The sequence below is a fragment of the Sylvia atricapilla genome, chromosome 13 (assembly GCF_009819655.1).
Source record: "Sylvia atricapilla isolate bSylAtr1 chromosome 13, bSylAtr1.pri, whole genome shotgun sequence".
Classification (NCBI taxonomy): domain Eukaryota; kingdom Metazoa; phylum Chordata; class Aves; order Passeriformes; family Sylviidae; genus Sylvia; species Sylvia atricapilla.
In genome coordinates, this window is record NC_089152.1 from 936,984 (window position 1) to 955,344 (window position 18,361).

General features: G+C 54.8%; 1 protein-coding gene across 11 annotated transcripts in view; it reads left to right on the forward strand.

Moving 5' to 3' along the window:
• TLE3 (TLE family member 3, transcriptional corepressor) overlaps window positions 1–7,705 on the forward strand; it is a 45,667-nt gene extending 37,962 nt beyond the window's left edge. For all 11 annotated transcript variants that reach the window (XM_066328162.1, XM_066328164.1, XM_066328165.1 and 8 more), the window contains 5 exons: window positions 1,154–1,401; window positions 2,382–2,529; window positions 4,108–4,258; window positions 6,095–6,171; window positions 7,460–7,705. In XM_066328162.1, coding sequence (XP_066184259.1) covers window positions 1,154–1,401; window positions 2,382–2,529; window positions 4,108–4,258; window positions 6,095–6,171; window positions 7,460–7,567 — 732 coding nt within the window. In that variant the 3' untranslated portion in view covers window positions 7,568–7,705. The remainder of the gene's footprint in view (window positions 1–1,153; window positions 1,402–2,381; window positions 2,530–4,107; window positions 4,259–6,094; window positions 6,172–7,459) is intronic.
• Window positions 7,706–18,361: the final 10,656 nt, after the last annotated feature.

Genomic DNA, 18,361 nt, shown 5'->3' on the forward strand with positions numbered 1-18,361 from the left:
CCTCTTTGCCCCACTGCCCTCCCTTCCCTCTTTGTCTGTAACGTCCTGTTGCTCTTCTCCATTTCCAACTCTTTGTCTTCCATTGCTGTCTTTTACTCTGCCTGTTATCCCTCTTAAATTTTCCTCTTCCCCTCTTAAATTTCCCTTTTCCTCTTCCCCTCTTAAATTTCCCTTTTCCTCTTCCCCTCTTAAATTTCCCTTTTTCTCTTCTCCCCACTGATGTCCCTTTTCTTCTTTTCTCACCCTGTTGCCCACTTCTCCCCATCAACATCCCTTTTCCTGTTCCCCTGTCAACATCCCTTTTCCTTTTCCTCTTTTGCCATCAACACCCCTTTTTCTCTTCTCCCCTATCAATGTTCCTTTTCCTCTGCTCCCCATCAACATCCCTTTTCCTCTTTCCTCATCAACATCCTTTTTCCTCTTCTCCCACCCCCTTGCACTCCCTTTCCCTTTTCCCTCTCCACATCCCTTTTCCTCTTCTCTCATCAACGTTCCTTTTCCTGTTTTCCCCATCAACATCCCTTTCCCTCTTCCCTCTCCACATCACTTTTCCTCTTCTCCCATCAATATCCCTTTCCCTCTTCCCTCTCCACATCACTTTTCCTCTTCTCCCCATGAATGTCCCTTTTCCCCTTTTCCCCATGAATGTCCCTTTTTCTCTTCTCCCCATCAACATCCCTTTCCCTCTTCCCTCTCCACATCACTTTTCCTCTTCTCCCATCAATATCCCTTTCCCTCTTCCCTCTCCACATCACTTTTCCTCTTCTCCCCATGAATGTCCCTTTTCCCCTTTTCCCCATGAATGTCCCTTTTTCTCTTCTCCCCATCAACATCCCTTTCCCTCTTCCCTCTCCACATCACTTTTCCTCTTCTCCCATCAATATCCCTTTCCCTCTTCCCTCTCCACATCTTTTTTCCTGTTCTCCCCATCAATGTCCCTTTCACTCTTCCCTCTCCATATCCCTTTTACTCTTCTCCCCATGAATGTCCGTTTTCCTCTTCTCCCCATCAACATCCCTTTCCCTCTTCTCTCTCCACATCCCTTTTCCTCTTCTCCCATGAACATCCCTTTTCCCCTTCTCCCCATGACCACCCCTCTCCCTCTCCCTCCCTCTCCTCGTCCCCTCCCTGACGTCCCCCTTTCCATCCCCAGAACAGGGACAACTACATCCGCTCCTGCAAGCTGCTGCCGGACGGGCGCACGCTGATCGTGGGCGGCGAGGCCAGCACGCTGACCATCTGGGACCTGGCGTCGCCCACGCCGCGCATCAAGGCCGAGCTGACGTCCTCTGCGCCCGCCTGCTACGCGCTGGCCATCAGCCCCGACGCCAAGGTGTGCTTCTCGTGCTGCAGCGACGGCAACATCGCCGTCTGGGACCTGCACAACCAGACCCTGGTCAGGTGAGAGCCCCCCGGCTGGGTGGGTGTGGGGTGGGGAGGGCCCAGAAGGTGGTTTTTGCCTGGTCGTGGTGGTTGTTGTCTTCTCCTGTCAGTGTTCCTCTGGCTCCACAGCATCTCTTTTCCTTCTGTCAGTGTCCCTTTTCCTCTTTTTTCAATGTCCTTTTTGCTTCCATCAGTGTCCCTCTTCCTGTTGTCAATGTCCCTTTTCCTCTGCCCTTTGCCATTGTCCCTTTTCCTCTTCTTTCATCAACATCTCTTTTCCTCTTTTTTTCAATGCCTCTCTTCCTCTTCCCTTTGTCAATGTCCCTTTTCCTCTTCTTTTGTCAGTCTCCCTTTTCCTCTTTTGTCAATGTCCTCTTTGCTTCCGTCAGTGTCCCTCTTCCTATTGTCAATGTCCCTTTTCCTCTCTGCCTTTTGCCATTGTCCCTTTTCCTCTGCCCTTTCTCGGCATCCCTTTTCCTCTTTTTTTGTCAATGTCCCTTTTCCTCTCTGCCTTTTGTCAACGTCCCTTTTCCTCTTTCTTTCAATGCCTCTCTTCCTCTTCCCTTTGTCAATGTCCCTTTTCCTCTCTGCCTTTTGTCAACGTTCCTTTTCCTCTTCCTTTTGTCAACGTTCCTTTTCCTCTTCCTTCTATCAGTGTCCTTTTAGCTGTTTTCCCACCCCACTGCCATCTCTTTCCTCTTCCCCCCATCCTGGTCCCTTCCCTCTTTTCCTTCGGCAAAACCACCTCCCACTATCCCAGGTTGCTCTGAGCCCTGTCCAACCTGCCCTGAAACATTCCAGGGATGGAGAATCCACCATCCTCCTTGGGCTGGTGCCACCCTCTGGTGCTGACCCGCCCCATCTCCTGGTGCTCATCCCTAAACCCACTCCGATCCTGGGTGGATTTCCAGGAGCGTTGGCTGCGCTCAAACGTCCCCCGAGCGCGGCTCCGCGCTTCTCCCCGGCAGGATTCCAGCCTGTTTCTCCCTGCTCCCAAGGCAATTCCAAGGGCACACGGACGGGGCCAGCTGCATAGACATCTCCCACGACGGTACAAAGCTGTGGACGGGCGGCCTGGACAACACGGTGCGTTCCTGGGACCTGCGGGAAGGGCGGCAGCTGCAGCAGCATGACTTCACCTCCCAGGTACTGCCCCGGGATCCCTCCATCCCTCCATCCCTCCCTCCATCCATCCATCCATCCATCCCCATGGGAAATGGAGTTCTGCTGCAGGAGGGGGATTTTCCTGCTGGGAAAATGCCCCTGGGAGCTCTGAGTGTGTTTGTTCCTGCTGGGTTTGGTGTGGTCCTGGGGGTCCCTGGGTGTTGTGCCGGCTCCTCGGTGCCGTCCTTGCAGGATTTTGGGGAAGCAGCTCTTCTCGTGGGGTGTCTGTGGCTGTGATGGAGTTCTCTGGGTGCCCTGTGGGTGGGATGGGATCAGGGATCAGCATCCTGCCTCCTCCAGCAGAGCCTCCCGAAATTCCAGCCTGCCTGATCCCAAGGGGCAGAGCTGGGATCCTGGCTGTGGTGGGGCTTATCCCTATAAAACCATCCTGGTTTGGGCAGGGTTTATTCCCATAAACCCATCCTGGCTGTGGTGAGGTTATTCCCTGGCTGTGGTGAGGTTATTCCCATAAACCCCTCCTGGCTGTGGCCATGGTTATCCCCATAAACCCATCCTGGCTGTGGTTTATCCCCATAAACCCATCCTGACTGTGGTGAGATTATTCCCATAAACCCATCCTGGCTGTGGTGAGGTTATTCCCATAAACCCCTCCTGGCTGTGGTGAGGTTATTCCCATAAACCCCTCCTGGCTGTGGTGAGGTTATTCCCATAAACCCATCCTGGCTGTGATGAGGTTATCCCCATAAACCCCTCCTGGCTGTGGTTTATCCCCATAAACCCCTCCTGGCTGTGGTTTATCCCCATAAACCCATCCTGGCTGTGGTTTATCCCCATAAACCCATCCTGGCTGTGGTTTATCCCCATAAACCCATCCTGGCTGTGGTTTATCCCCATAAACCCATCCTGGCTGTGGTGAGGTTATTCCCATAAACCCATCCTGGCTGTGGTTTATCCCCATAAACCCATCCTGGCTGTGGTTTATCCCCATAAACCCATCCTGGCTGTGGTTTATCCCCATAAACCCATCCTGGTTTTGGCAGGGTTCATCCCCATAAACCCATCCTGGCTGTGGTTTATCCCCATAAACCCCTCCTGGCTGTGGTGAGGTTATTCCCATAAACCCATCCTGGCTGTGGTTTATCCCCATAAACCCATCCTGGCTGTGGTTTATCCCCATAAACCCATCCTGGCTGTGGTTTATCCCCATAAACCCATCCTGGCTGTGGTTTATTCCTGTAAACCCATCCTGGCTGTGGTTTATTCCTGTAAACCCATCCTGGCTGTGGTTTATCCCCATAAACCCATCCTGGCTGTGGTTTATTCCCATAAACCCATCCTGGCTGTGGTTTATCCCCATAAACCCTGTGGTGAGGTTATCCCCATAAACCCTTGTGTCCTATAGGCAAGAGCAGCAATACCCATGGGGATGGAGCCATCCAAACCCACACATCTCCCTCTCCAAACCTGCTCCACCCATTTGGGGCCGGCCAGCAGCTCCAGCAGTGCCACAAATCCCAGAACAGCCGGGTTGGGAGTCACCTGGAGGATCTCTGGCTGGGAATTCCCGCTGATCCCCTGTATCCCACCCTGTTCCCGCAGATCTTCTCCCTGGGGTACTGCCCGACGGGCGAGTGGCTGGCCGTGGGCATGGAGAGCAGCAACGTGGAGGTGCTGCACCACACCAAGCCCGACAAGTACCAGCTGCACCTGCACGAGAGCTGCGTCCTCTCCCTCAAATTCGCCTACTGCGGTGAGGGGCACGGCTGGGGCCCTGGGTGCTGGGGTGGTGGGGTGGGGTGGGCTGGGGGACACCTTAAACTCATCTCTGGGGTACCTTCTTCCTCACCCTGGGATCCCCTCATGAGTGGGGATTCTGGGATTATGGGGTGGGCTGGGCATCTCTGGGGTGCCTTCTTGCCCGCCCTGGGATCCCTCATGGATGGGGATTGTGGAATTATGGGGTGGGGCGGGTGGGGGGACACCTTAAACTCATCTCTGGGGTGACTTCCACCTGACATCCCACCCTGGGATCCCTCATGGATGGGGATTGTGGAGTCATGGGGTGGGCTGGGCATCTCTGAGGTGCCTTCTTCCCCACCCTGGGACCCCTCATGAGTGGGGATTGTGGAATTATGGGGTGGTTTGGGTGGGGGGACACCTTAAAAATCATCTCTGGGGTGACTTCCACCTGACATCCCACCCTGGGATCCCCTCATGGATGGGGATTGTGGAATTATGGGGTGGTTTTGGTTGGGAGACACCTTAAACTCATCTTTGGGGTGCCTTCTTCCTCACCTTGGGATCCCTCATGGATGGGGATTGTGGAATTACGGGGTGGGGCGGGTGGGGGGACACCTTAAACTCATCTCTGGGGTGACTTCCACCTGACATCCCACCCTGGGACCCCTCATGGATGGGGATTGTGGGATAATGGGGTGGGCTGGGCATCTCTGAGGTGCCTTCTTCCCCACCCTGGGACCCCTCATGAGTGGGGATTCTGGGATTATGGGGTGGGGTGGGTGGGGAGACACCTTAAACTCATCTCTGGGGTGCCTTCTGCCTGACAGCCCGCCCTGGGATCCCTCATGGATGGGGTTATGGAATTAGGGGGTGGTTTGGGTTGGAAGACACCTTAAACTCATCTCTGGGGTGCCTTCTTCCATGGGACACCCACCCCAGGACCCCTCATGGATGGGGATCATTAAATCATGGAATGGTTTGGGTTGGAAGTCACCTTAAACTCATCTCTGGGGTGCCTTCTTCCACCTGACCCCCCCCCCTAGACACCTCATGGATGGGGATTCTGGAGTAATGGAATATTTGGGGTTGGAGGGAGCCTTAAATTGGGATGTCTCCCAGTATCCCAGGGTGCTCCAAGCCCTGTCCAGCCTGGCCATGGACACCTCCAGGGATGGGGACAGGGATGTCCATGAGCTGCAGGAGGGGTAGCACTTGGAGGGTCCCAGCAGGATCCATCCCATGGATGCTGCACTTGGGGTTATCCCCATAACCCCATCCTGGCTGTGGTGGGGTTATCCCATAAAACCACCCTGGTTTCGGCAGGATTTATCCCCATAATCCCATCCTGGCTCTGGTGGGGGTTATTCCCAGAAAACCATCCCATTTTGTGGCTATTCCCATAAACCCATTGTGATTATGGTGGAGATTATCCCCATAATCCCGTCCCAGCTGTGGTTATTCCCATAAAACCACCCTGGTTTTGGCTGTGGTTATTCCCATAATCCCATCCCAGATGTTGTTATTCCCATAAAACCTCCTGGTTTTGGCTGTGGCTATTCCCATAATCCCATCCCAGATGTTGTTATTCCCATAAAACCACCTTGATTTTGGCTGTGGTTATTTCCGTAACCCCATCCCAGCTGTGGTTATTCCCATAAAACCACCCCGGTTTATCCCCATAACCCCATCCCAGGGGAGCAGCCCCTGGATTGGCTGGGCAGGACTCCCCAGGAGGAAAACTTCCAGGTTTTCCCATTTCTCCCAAACCTCTGGGCTCGGCCACTCCATGGGGACAGGGAGGTGACACGGGCAGCCTTCAGCTGCTGATCCCGAATTCCCGGTGCAGGGAAGTGGTTTGTGAGCACTGGGAAGGACAACCTGCTCAACGCCTGGAGGACGCCCTACGGAGCCAGCATCTTCCAGGTAGGGGGATTTTGGGATGGGCACAGGGTGGGAGCTCCTCCCGAAATCCCGGGCTGGATTATCCTGGAGAGAGGGGACATCCTTTGGGTTGGTGTCGGGGTGTGATGGATGCTGCTGGGAGAGCCTGGAACGCCAACCTGACGGGTTTCCTCCCCAAAACATGAAATTTCTCCCCAGTCCTGGTGGGTTCTCTCCCAAACCTGATGGAATTCCTCCCAGACCTGACGGATTTTCTCCCCAAACCTGCTGGAATTTCCTCCCAAACCCGATGGGTTTTCTCCCCAAACCCGACGGAATTTTCTCCCCAGACCTGCTGGAATATTTCCCCAAACCTGCTGGAATTTTTCCACAAACCTGACGGAATTTTCCCCCCAAACCTGATAGAATTTCTCCTCAGACCTGATGGAATCTCCCAACCTAAAGGGTTCTCTCCCAACCTGATGGATTTTTCCCCCCAAACCTGACAGGATTTCTCCCCAAACCTGATGGAATTTCCCCCCAAAGCTGATGGAATTTCCCCCCAAAGCTGATGGAATTTTTCTCCCCAAACCTGACAGAATTTCTCCCCAAACCTGATGGATTTTTCCCCCCAGACCTGACGCATTTTTCTCCCCAAACCTGATAGAATTTCTCCTCAGACCTGATGGAATGTCCCAACCTAAAGGGTTCTCTCCCAATGTGACAGATTTTTTTCCCCAAACCTGACAGGATTTCCCCCCAAACCTGCTGGAATTTCTCCCCAAAGCTGACGGAATTTTTCTCCCCAAACCTGACAGAATTTTCTCCCCAAACCTGACGGATTTTTCCCCCCAAACCTGATGGAATTTCTCCTCAGACCTGATGGAATCTCCCAACCTAAAGGGTTCTCTCCCAACCTGACAGAATTTTCCCCCCAAACCCGATGGGTTTTCTCCCAACCTGAAGGGTTCTTTCCCAACCTGACGCATTTTTCCCCAAACCTGATGGATTTTTTCCCCCCAAACATGACAGGATTTCCCCCCAAACCTGCTGGAATTTCCCCCCAAACCTGACGGATTTTTCTCCCCAAACCTGATGGAATCTCCCAACCTAAAGGGTCCTTTCCCAACCTGACGGTTTTTTCCCCTCAGACCTGACACATTTTTCTCCCCAAACCTGATAGAATTTCTCCTCAGACCTGATGGAATGTCCCAACCTAAAGCGTTCTCTCCCAATGTGACAGATATTTTTTTTCCCCAAACCTGACAGAATTTCCCCCCAAACGTGACGCATTTTTCCCCAAACCCTGACGTGTTCTGTCCCTCCCCAGTCCAAGGAATCCTCGTCGGTGCTGAGCTGTGACATCTCGGCCGATGACAAATACATCGTCACGGGCTCTGGGGACAAGAAGGCCACAGTCTACGAGGTCATCTACTGAGCCTGGCACTTGGAGCACTCGGGAATTCCGCGGGAACGCCGAGGGGACGCCCCGGGCCCCGCCCGGCTCCGCCACACTCGGATTTATTTGGAGATCTGCAACTCCGGCACACGTGGAAGCCCGAAACGGATTTTTATTTTTAAATTTTTGGTTTTAAGGGGTTTTTTTGGGGGGTTTCTTTTGAGGAATTTTTTTTTTTTTTTTCCATTTTCCGGTTCTTTCCGTCTGGCTTTTGGTGGCACTATAAAAGGACTCCTCTGTTTTTTTTTTTTTTATTGGGACTTGTTTTATTCTTTGGGGGTTTTTTTTTGTTGTTGTTGTTGGTTTATTTTTTTTTTTTGGTGCATCCCGCATAAGACTTGTGAAAAATGTAAATACTGGACTAGGAAATAGCGTGGGAAGGGGGGAACCCTCCCAGTACACTTAGTTGTGTATTTTTGTCTGCTGTAATTGTATTCCACTGACGGTTTTTTTGGTGGTGGCAATTTTATTCTTGGGGAGGGAGGGTTCGTTTTTTGATTTTTTTTTTAATTAGGTTTTTTTTTTTTTTTTTCCTCGAATTTTTTGGGGGTTTTTTTTTTTTTTCCTTCCTCCTCGTCCTCCTCATCTCCGGAATTATCCGTGGGGACATTGGTTTTTTTTGCCATCCAGGCTGAGCAGAGAGATGTCCACTGGTGAAAAGTTGTTCCTCCTGTCGTGCGTGGTGTTGTTAGTGATGGTGGGGAATCGCTGGGATCCTCAGCTACTGACGGGACATCAACACAATCACCTTGGGGTTTGGTCGGATCTTTTTTTTTGGATTTTTATAGATGGATTTATGGATTTTAATTTTCGATTTTTTTTGGTTTTTTGGGGTTTTTTTTTTGGTTTTTTTTTTTTTTTTCCCCCGTGCTTGGATGTTTGAAGAAAAGGGGAAGCCCACGCAAAAGAGCCCTTCTTGGTCTTCGGACGGAAGCAAATGAGGAGTGATTTCAAAAGAAAGCTTAGAAAAGAAAAAAGTTTAAAAAAAAAAAAAAAAAAAAAAAAAATTCAGCTCAGGGAGCCACGAAAGATAATAGCAAACTTATGTGTTTTGTATTCAAATGAAAAAAAAAAAAAAAGTAAAAGAATTAGAATTGAATAACCTTGGAAGAAAAAAAAAAAAAAAAAAGACAAAAAAAAAAAGACAAGTTTTTTTTTTTTTTTTAAAAACGGAAAAAATAATTTACTAACGAGTTAGGGTTTGTGTGTGGTGGGGGGGCTGCTTGTGGTCCTTGTGGGCTTTATTATGGTCTTGTGTCTTCTGGTTTTATGGAGCAACTCTCTCCCCCCTCCACAGGCCTTTTGTACTAAAGGGTTCCAAAAAGTAAAAAAAAAAAAAAAAAAAAGACCCAAAAAAAAAGACAAAAAAAAAGAAAAAAACAACCCCGAAGACCTAACGGGAAAAAATAAAAGTATTTGTGTAGCAGAAAGTGCTCGCCCTGTGTCGTGGCACACGGCAGAGGGGGTTTTTAAGGATTGGTTTTGGCGAGTTTGGAGCTGGTCCAAAAGGGAAAAAAAGGAAAAAACAAACAAAAAAACGGTTTAGGGTTGAGGGGAGAGGTTCGGAGAGGTGGGAGCTGGGATTGGAGCTCTCCCAGGAGCCTCCATCCCAAACCGGGGATCCATCCCAGGGATCCATCCCAGGGATCCGCCTCATGCCTCTGAGGGATTCATCCTGTCCCAGGGATCACTCTGAGGGATCCAGCCCATCCCTCCAAGGGATCCATCCCATCCTTCTGAGGGATTCATCCCAGGAATCAATCCCAGGGCTCCATCCCATCCCTCCAAGGGATCCATCCCAGCGATCCCTCCAAGGCATCCATCCTGTCCCAGGGATCACTCTGAAGGATTCATCCCAGGAACCAATCCTAGGAATCCATCCCAGGGATCCACCTGATCCCTCTGAGGGATCCATCCCAGAAATCACTCTTGAGGGGTCCATCATATCCCTCTGAGGGCTCCATCCCATCCCTGGGATCACTCTGAGGGCTCCATCCCATCCCAGGGATCCATCCCAGGGCTCCATCCCGAGGAGCTGGCAGAGGAGGGAATTCTCTCCCGGGAATTCCCGGTGTTGGATCCTGCCCTTCCCATCGCGGTGAGGAGCGGCTCTGAGCCGCCCTCGGGGGCAGTCCCAGGATCCCTGGGATCCATTCCAGGGCACTGACCATCCGAGGAATGACCAAAAAAACCCCAAAAAACATTCTCCAAAAAGCTGCTTTTAGGGAAAGGCGTTTTTGGGGTGGTTCAGCTCGGACTGACGACTCCTGAGAGGGACCCGGGGCCGTTTTGGGGTCGGATTTGGGATTTTGGGGGGCGGCTCTGCAGGGCTGGGGTTGTGCTGGGCAGAATTGGGGACTCTGCCGTGTCCCCAGGGTCCCCCCGGCTCTGGGGTCGTCCCCAGGGCAGCAGCTCCGTTGTTTCCCCTCCCTCCCCACCAAAAAAAAATCGCCAGGACTGTAGAAAAGCAGGAATAATTGTAATTAATTAATTGCGTGTTCCGGAGCCCCCCCAGGAGCCGGGCTCTCGAACTTCACACCAAAGTTATGTAGCAGAATCTGTACAGCTGTTAATAACCACCACTGGGGGTTTTTGGGGGGTTTTGGGGGGTTTTTTGGTTTTTTTGGTTGGTTTGGTGGGTTTTTTGGTTTTTTGGGTGGTTTTTTTTTTTGTTGTTTTGGGTTTTTTTGTAAAAAAGGGCCAAAAAAGAGGAAAAAAAAAGAATAAAAAGTCAATGTACTGAAGCTCAACCTCAAGGCAAGTGTCTCTAACCCCTCTGATCCCTGGAATTCCATGGAAGTTGGGGGGAAAGGCAGGAGCGGGGAGGGCCGGGGAGCGATGCTGGGGCCGGGATGGATTCCCGCAGGAATTCCCGGCCCTCGGCAGGAATTCCCGGCCCTCGGCAGCATCTCCCCTGTCCTGGGATGTGCTCCTCCCGGCCAATCCCAACCCCATTCCTGCCTTTCCCAGCAATTCCGGGACTGGGGCATGCAGGGAAAGGCTTTTGGGGCATCCTGGCCCGGGATGCAGCTCCCGCATTCCCAGCGGGATTCCCGATCCCCGGGATGCAGCTCCCGCATTCCCAGCGGGATTCCCGATCCTCGGGATGCAGCTCCCGCATTCCCAGCGGGATTCCCGATCCCCGGGATGCAGCTCCCGCATTCCCAGCGGGATTCCCGATCCTCGGGATGCAGCTCCCGCATTCCCAGCGGGATTCCCGATCCCCGGGATGCAGCTCCCGCATTCCCAGCGGGATTCCCGATCCCCGGGATGCAGCTCCCGCATTCCCAGCGGGATTCCCGATCCCCGGGATGGAGCTCCCGCATTCCCAGCGGGATTCCCGATCCCCGGGATGCAGCTCCCGCATTCCCAGCGGGATTCCCGATCCCCGGGATGCAGCTCCCGCATTCCCAGCGGGATTCCCGATCCCTGGGATGGAGCTCCCGCATTCCCAGCGGGATTCCCGATCCCCGGGATGGAGCTCCCGCATTCCCAGCGGGATTCCCGATCCCCGGGATGGAGCTCCCGCATTCCCAGCGGGATTCCCGATCCCCGGGATGGAGCTCCCGCATTCCCAGCGGGATTCCCGATCCTCGGGATGCAGCTCCCGCATTCCCAGCGGGATTCCCGATCCCCGGGATGGAGCTCCCGCATTCCCAGCGGGATTCCCGATCCTCGGGATGCAGCTCCCGCATTCCCAATGGGATTCCCGATCCCCGGGATGCGGCTCCTGCATTCCCAGCGGGATTCCCGATCCCCGGGACGCGGCCGGGGGCCGGCACAGGGGAGCGTTAATAGGTTGGAATTGTCGGGAATCCTTTGTTGGGATCCAATCACCTCCCAATCCTTTCCAGCTCCTTCCAGTCCTTCCCTGGTTCTTCCCATCCCTTCCCAATCCTTTCTCGACCCTTTCCATCCTTTCCCGTTTCTTCCCATCCCTTCCACTCCCTTCCCAATCCCTTCTCTTCCTTTTCCATTCCCTTTTCCATTCCCTTTTCCATTCCCTTTTCCATTCCCTTTTCCATTCCCTTTTCCATTCCCTTTTCCATTCCCTTTTCCATTCCCTTTTCCATTCCCTTTTCCATTCCCTTTTCCATTCCCTTTTCCATTCCCTTTTCCATTCCCTTTTCCATTCCCTTTTCCATTCCCTCTCTTCTCTTCCTTTTCCATGCCTTTTCCCGTCCCTTTCCCGTCCCTTTCCCGTCCCGTTCCCGTCCCGTTCCCGTCCCTTTCCCGGTCCCAGGTGCCACCCCGGCTCGGGGACACACGGCGGTGACCCCGGGGACACCCGCAGCTTTCCCCCGGCGCCTCCGGCCCCGCCCGCCGCGGCGTTAATTACACTAATTGCGCTCTAATGAACGATCGTGCGCTGTGCCGGGGGCTCCTTCCTCATCCTCGGCCTCATCCTCTCCCCGTTCCCGGCCCTGCCCTTCCCTGGAGCCGCTGGAAAGCGGCGGGATGGGGAAAAAAAACCCTCCTTTTGGCTTAAACTCCTCTGGAGAAAAAAAAATTAAAATAGAAAATAAAATTTAAAAATGATTAAAAAAAAATATCAACAGCCGGAGCCCAGGCGGAAAGAGAAAACAGCCCAGCAGCAAAAAAAAAAAAAAAAAAACAAAAACCATTCCCAACCCTGAGGAGCTCCGGGCTGGAAAAATCCGCACCCGGATTGGCCCAGGGCGGCGGGAGGGGTGGGGACACTGGGGACACTGAGGGACACTGAGGGGACACTGGGGACACGGGACAGGACACGGGGAATGGCTCCCCACTGGCAGAGGGATGGGATATTGGGAAGGGGCTGGAATTCCCGGAGTTATCCCGGAATTCCCGGAGTTATCCCGGATCCCGGCAGTGGCCGAGGCCGGGCTGGAACGGGACGTGTCCCTGTCCCTGGATGTCCCCCAATGTCCCCTCCAGCCCAGACCATCGCGGGGCTCCGTCACACACAGATCCCCTTTTCCCGGGCTCCTGTCCCCGCCCTTGTCACTCCTGTCCCCAGGGCTGTCCCCTGCCCTGTCACTCCTGTCCCCAGGGCTGTCCCCCCACCCCGGGCTCTGTCCCCAGAGCTGTCACTCCTGTCCCCAGGGCTGTCCCCTGCCCTGTCACTCCTGTCCCCAGAGCTGTCCCCTGCCCTGTCACTCCTGTCCCCAGAGCTGGCCCCACACCCCGGGCTCTGTCCCCTGCCCTGTCACTCCTGTCCCCTGCCCTGTCACTCCTGTCCCCAGGGCTGTCCCCACACCCCAGGCTCTGTCCCCTGCCCTGTCACTCCTGTCCCCTGCCCTGTCACTCCTGTCCCCTGCCCTGTCACTCCTGTCCCCAGAGCTGTCCCCTGCCCTGTCACTCCTGTCCCCAGGGCTGTCCCCACACCCCGGGCTCTGTCCCCAGAGCTGTCACTCCTGTCCCCAGAGCTGTCCCCTGCCCTGTCACTCCTGTCCCCAGAGCTGTCCCCACACCCCGTGCTCCTGTCCCCTGCCCTGTCACTCCTGTCCCCTGCCCTGTCACTCCTGTCCCCAGGGCTGTCCCCACACCCCAGGCTCTGTCCCCTGCCCCTGTCACTCCTGTCCCCAGAGCTGTCCCCTGCCCTGTCACTCCTGTCCCCAGGGCTGTCCCCACACCCCAGGCTCTGTCCCCTGCCCCTGTCACTCCTGTCCCCAGGGCTGTCCCCTGCCCTGTCACTCCTGTCCCTGCCCTGTCACTCCTGTCCCCAGAGCTGTCCCCACACCCCGGGCTCTGTCCCCAGAGCTGTCACTCCTGTCCCCAGAGCTGTCCCCTGCCCTGTCACTCCTGTCCCCAGAGCTGTCCCCACACCCCGTGCTCCTGTCCCCTGCCCTGTCACTCCTGTCCCCAGGGCTGTCCCCACACCCCGGGCTCTGTCCCCAGAGCTGTCACTCCTGTCCCCAGAGCTGTCCCCTGCCCTGTCACTCCTGTCCCCAGGGCTGTCCCCACACCCCGGGCTCTGTCCCCTGCCCCTGTCACTCCTGTCCCCAGGGCTGTCCCCACACCCCGGGCTCTGTCCCCTGCCCTGTCACTCCTGTCCCCAGGGCTGTCCCCTGCCCTGTCACTCCTGTCCCCAGAGCTGTCCCCTGCCCTGCCACTCCTGTCCCCAGAGCTGTCCCCACACCCCGGGCTCTGTCCCCAGAGCTGTCACTCCTGTCCCCAGAGCTGTCCCCTGCCCTGTCACTCCTGTCCCCAGGGCTGTCCCCACACCCCGGGCTCTGTCCCCTGCCCTGTCACTCCTGTCCCCAGAGCTGTCCCCTGCCCTGTCACTCCTGTCCCCAGAGCTGTCCCCACACCCCGGGCTCTGTCCCCTGCCCGGGATCCGCCTTCAGTCCCCTCCTGTGTCCCCGTCACCCCTCTGATCCCAAATCAGCCTGATCCCAGCCGGGGAAATCCGGGATTTGGGAATGTTGGGGTGATGGGATGGGTTTGGGGACCCCGTTCTCAGCCCCCTGCGGGACTTCGGGGATTTTTATTTTGTTTTTGGCTTTTCTGGGCAACGATAAAAAACTTTCATTGGAGCAGAACCTCGGCTGGCCAAAAGGGAGCCTCGTTAATTCCAGGGATTTGTTTCATCTCAGCTCAACGGGGAATAATGGACCTTTTATTATTATTATTATTTCTTTTTTTTTTTTTTCTTATTTTTTTTACAAGACGAGTTGGTGAACGGCCAATTTCCTCCGGGGGAATTCCTGGGGAGTGTTGATCCCAGCTGGAATTTACCTCAAGGGGGCGGGGGGGGAAGAAGAAAAATATATTAAAATAAAAATGCAAAGAGAAAAAAAAAAAGGGAAAAAAAAAAAGAGGGGAAATAAATAAAACGAGAGAGGGGAAAAAAATCAAAAGCGAAGGTTTTAAAGGCTCCGACTGTTCATAACAAGGTGTGACTGAGCTCAGCCTTTTCCTGACAGCTCCCAGATGGAGCCGGGGTTTTTCCACAGCACCCTCCCACAGCCCTTCCCTGCGGAGCCGGCTCCAGCCCCGGATAAAACCGGAGCCTCGGGGATCCCTGGAAAAGCCGAGCCGGGGGCTGGCGGTGCCGCTGTCCCCTCCGGGGCTGTCCCCAGCGCTGTCCCGGGCTCCTGGGAATCACAAAAGATTAAAATAATGGCGTTAAAAGGTTGATTTATGAGGATTAAAGCTGCTCCTCAGGGAGAGTGGGGAGATTCGGGTGATTTTAATGAAAAGTGTGGGGTGTGACTCCAGGGGGCTCCCGGCTGGAGGTGACACAGGTTGGTGGCACCGTGTCACCTCTGGGGCGGCCGCGGGATGCTGCAGAGGGGACAGCACTGCCTCGGGCCGGGATCCAGCTTTGGGATCCAGCTTTGGGATCCAGCTTTGGGATCCAGCTTTGGGATCTCCTGGAGCCCCCAGGGCCCGGCAGGGACACGGAGGGTTCCCTGGAGCCTTTCCTTCCCGAGGGGAACATTCCCTGCTCCAGGAGATCATTCCCTGCTCCAGAACATTCCCTTCTCCAGGGGAACATTCCCTGCTCCAGGGGAACATTCCCTGCTCCAGAGGAACACTCCCTTCTCCAGGAGATCATTCCCTTCTCCAGGGGAACATTCCCTGCTCCAGAGGAACATTCCCTGCTCCAGGGGAACATTCCCTGCTCCAGGAGAACATCCCCAGAGGAACATTCCCTGCTCCAGAGGAACACTCCCTTCTCCAGGAGATCATTCCCTGCTCCAGAGGAACATTCCCTTCTCCAGAGGAACATTCCCTTCTCCAGAGGAACATTCCCTGCTCCAGAGGAACACTCCCTTCTCCAGGAGATCATTCCCTGCTCTAGAGGAACATTCCCAGAGGAACATTCCCTTCTCCAGAACATTCCCTTCTCCAGGAGATCATTCCCAGAATTCTTCAGGAATGGTTTGGATTGGGAGGGACCTTAAAGCTCATCCAAGTGCCACCTCCTGCCATGGCAGGGACACTGCCGCTGTCCCAGGCTGCTCCAGCCTGGCCTGGGACATTCCAGGAGCTGCTCTGGGAATTCCATCCCAGTCCCTCCCCACCCTCCCAGGCAGGAATTCCTTCCCAAAATCCCATCTGAATCTCCCCTTTCCCACTCTGAAGCCATTCCGTGTCCTGTCCCTTGTCCCCAGTCCCTCTCCTGGAGCCCCTGGAAGGAGCAGTGAGGATTCCCTGGATCCTCCTCCTCTCCAGATGAACATTCCCGGCTCTCCAGCCCAGCTCCAGAGGAATCCCAGCCCTGGGAGCAGCTCCGTGTTTCCAGAACATCCCAAACCCAGCCCAAACCCAGGTTATCCCGAGCGGGTTTGGATCGGGAATTTCTGCCCCTCGGGGGCTGAATTCCCAAATCCCGGCGGATCCTCAGGAGCTGCGGGACGACAGGTGACACTTGGGGACATCAAATGGCTGGGGACGGCCAAGGACTCTCCAGAGAGGCTGCGAATGGCGTGGCCGAGCAGGAAACACGGCACAGGGCAAATGAACGGAGCGGGAGGGAAAATAAACCGGAAATGGAACAAACCCCAAAAACCAACCCAAATCTTAGTTCTGACTCGGGGAAAGGAAAGGGAGAGCTCGGGGCTGTGGCCGGGGGAGCCTGGGGACAGGCCAGGGCTGCCAGGGACAGGCCAGGATTGCCAGGGAGAGGCCAGGGCTGCCAGGGACAGGCCAGGGCTGCCAGGGAATGTGCCAGGGCTGCCAGGGAAGGTGCCAGGGTTCCCAGGGCTGATGCCAGGATTGCCAGGGAAAGGCCAGGGTTGCCAGGGAATGTGCCAGGGCTGCCAAGGGACATGCCAGGGCTGCCAGAGAGGATACCAGGATTGCCAGGGAGAGGCCAGGATTCCCAAAGGGGATGCCAGGGTTGCCAGGGATGATGTCAGGATTGCCAGGGATGATGTCAGGATTGCCAGGGAATGTGCCAGGGTTGCCAGGGATGATGTCAGGATTGCCAGGGAATGTGCCAGGGTTGCCAGGGATGATGCCAGGGCTGCCAGGGAGACGCTAGGATTGCCAAGGGACATGCCAGGGTTTCCAAGGGACATGTGAGGATTGCCAAGAGACATGCCAGGATTGCCAGGGAATGTGCCAGGGCTGCCAGGGAGAGGCCAGGATTGCCAGGGATGATATCAGGATTGCCAGGGAAGGTGTCAGGGCTGCCAGAGATGATTCCAGGATTGCCAAGGATGATGCCAGGGTTGCCAGGGAGATGGCAGGGCTGCAGGGATGATGCCAGGATTGCCAAGGGAATGTGGGGAAGATTTGGGGCTGTTAGGGAAGGTTTTGGGGTGCCCGGGGAAGGTTTGGGGCTGTGGGGTGGATGTTGGGGTACCCAGGACACATCTGGGGCCGGTTCTGGGTTTTTTTGGGGAGGACTCCGGGGTCATTCCGGGTGTTTTGGGGAGGATTCCAGAACCAGTGTCAGGAGATTTTGGAGAGGACTCCGGGGCTTGTTCTTGGTTATTTGGGGACGACTCCGGGGTCGGTGTCAGGAGTTTTTTGGGAGGATTCTGGGGTCATTCCAGTTTATTTTGGGAGGATTCCAGGGCTGGTTCTGGGGTGTTTTTCTGGGGGAGGATTCCGGGATCATTCCGAGTTTTTTGGGGAGGATTCCGGGGCTGGTTCTGGGGTTTTTTTGAGGATTCCGGGGCCTGTTCTGGGTTTTTTGGGAGGATTCCGGGACCGGTTCTGGGTGTTTTTTTGGGAGGTTCCCGGGGTCATTCCGGTTTTTTGGGAAGGACTCCGGGGCTGGTCTGGGGTTTTTTTGAGGATTCCGGGGCCAGTGTCAGGAGTTTTTGGGGGAGGATTCCAGGGTCATTCTGGTTTTTTGGGGGAGGACTCCGAGGCTGGTTCTGGGTTATTTGGGGAGGACTCTGGGGTCATTCCGAGTTTTTTGGGGAGGATTCTCGGGCCTGTTCTGGATGTTTTTTTGGGAGGTTCCCGGGGCCATTCTGGTTTTTTTTTTGAGGATTCCGGGGCCATTCTGGTTTTTTTTTGGAGGATTCCAGGGCTGGTTCTGGGTTTTTTGGGGGAGGATTCCGGGGCCGGTTCTGGGTTTTTTTTGGAGGATTCTGGGGCCTGTTCTGGATGTTTTTTTGGGAGGTTCCTGGGGTCATTCTGGGGTTTTTTTGGAGGATTCCGGGGCCGGTTCTGGTTTTTTTGGGAGGACTCGGAGGCTGCCGGGGCTGGTTGCGGGTTTTTTGGAGGATTCCGGGGCCTGTTCTGGATGTTTTTTTGGGAGGATTCCGGGGTCATTCTGGTTTTTTTTGGAGGATTCCGGGGCCGGTTCTGGTTTTTTTGGGAGGACTCGGAGGCTGCCGGGGCTCCAGCAGCGCTGCCAGCACTGGCACGGAGGACGCCGTGGCTGCGGCTCGGAGCCATCCATTGTGACTGCCGAAAAATGTTTCCGAATCAACCGTTTAAACGCGAACAAAAGAAATTAATTGGTGGTTTAGGCCTAATGAGACCGCTGCGCAAATTAACAACCCTCATCAGCAGAAACAAACAGACTCCTTAAAACGAATCGCTGCCCGTGAAAAGGGGACTGAAAAAAAAAATAAAATAAAATAAAATAAAAGAGGTGGCGAGGGGGGGGAAAGAGATTTCACCATCTGCGCAGGGAAAAAACCCAAGAGCGATCCCACCAAAGCGTAAATTCTCCGTTTATTCAGGCGGGCGCAGCTTGACACCGGCATCTCGGCGAGGGGATAAAGGCGAATTTCCCGCATCCCCCAAGCGATTTGCATGTGAAAAGGCGCCGAGACGAGGCCCCCGGGCTCTCGGGGGGCGTTTCGAGCCCCATTGAGG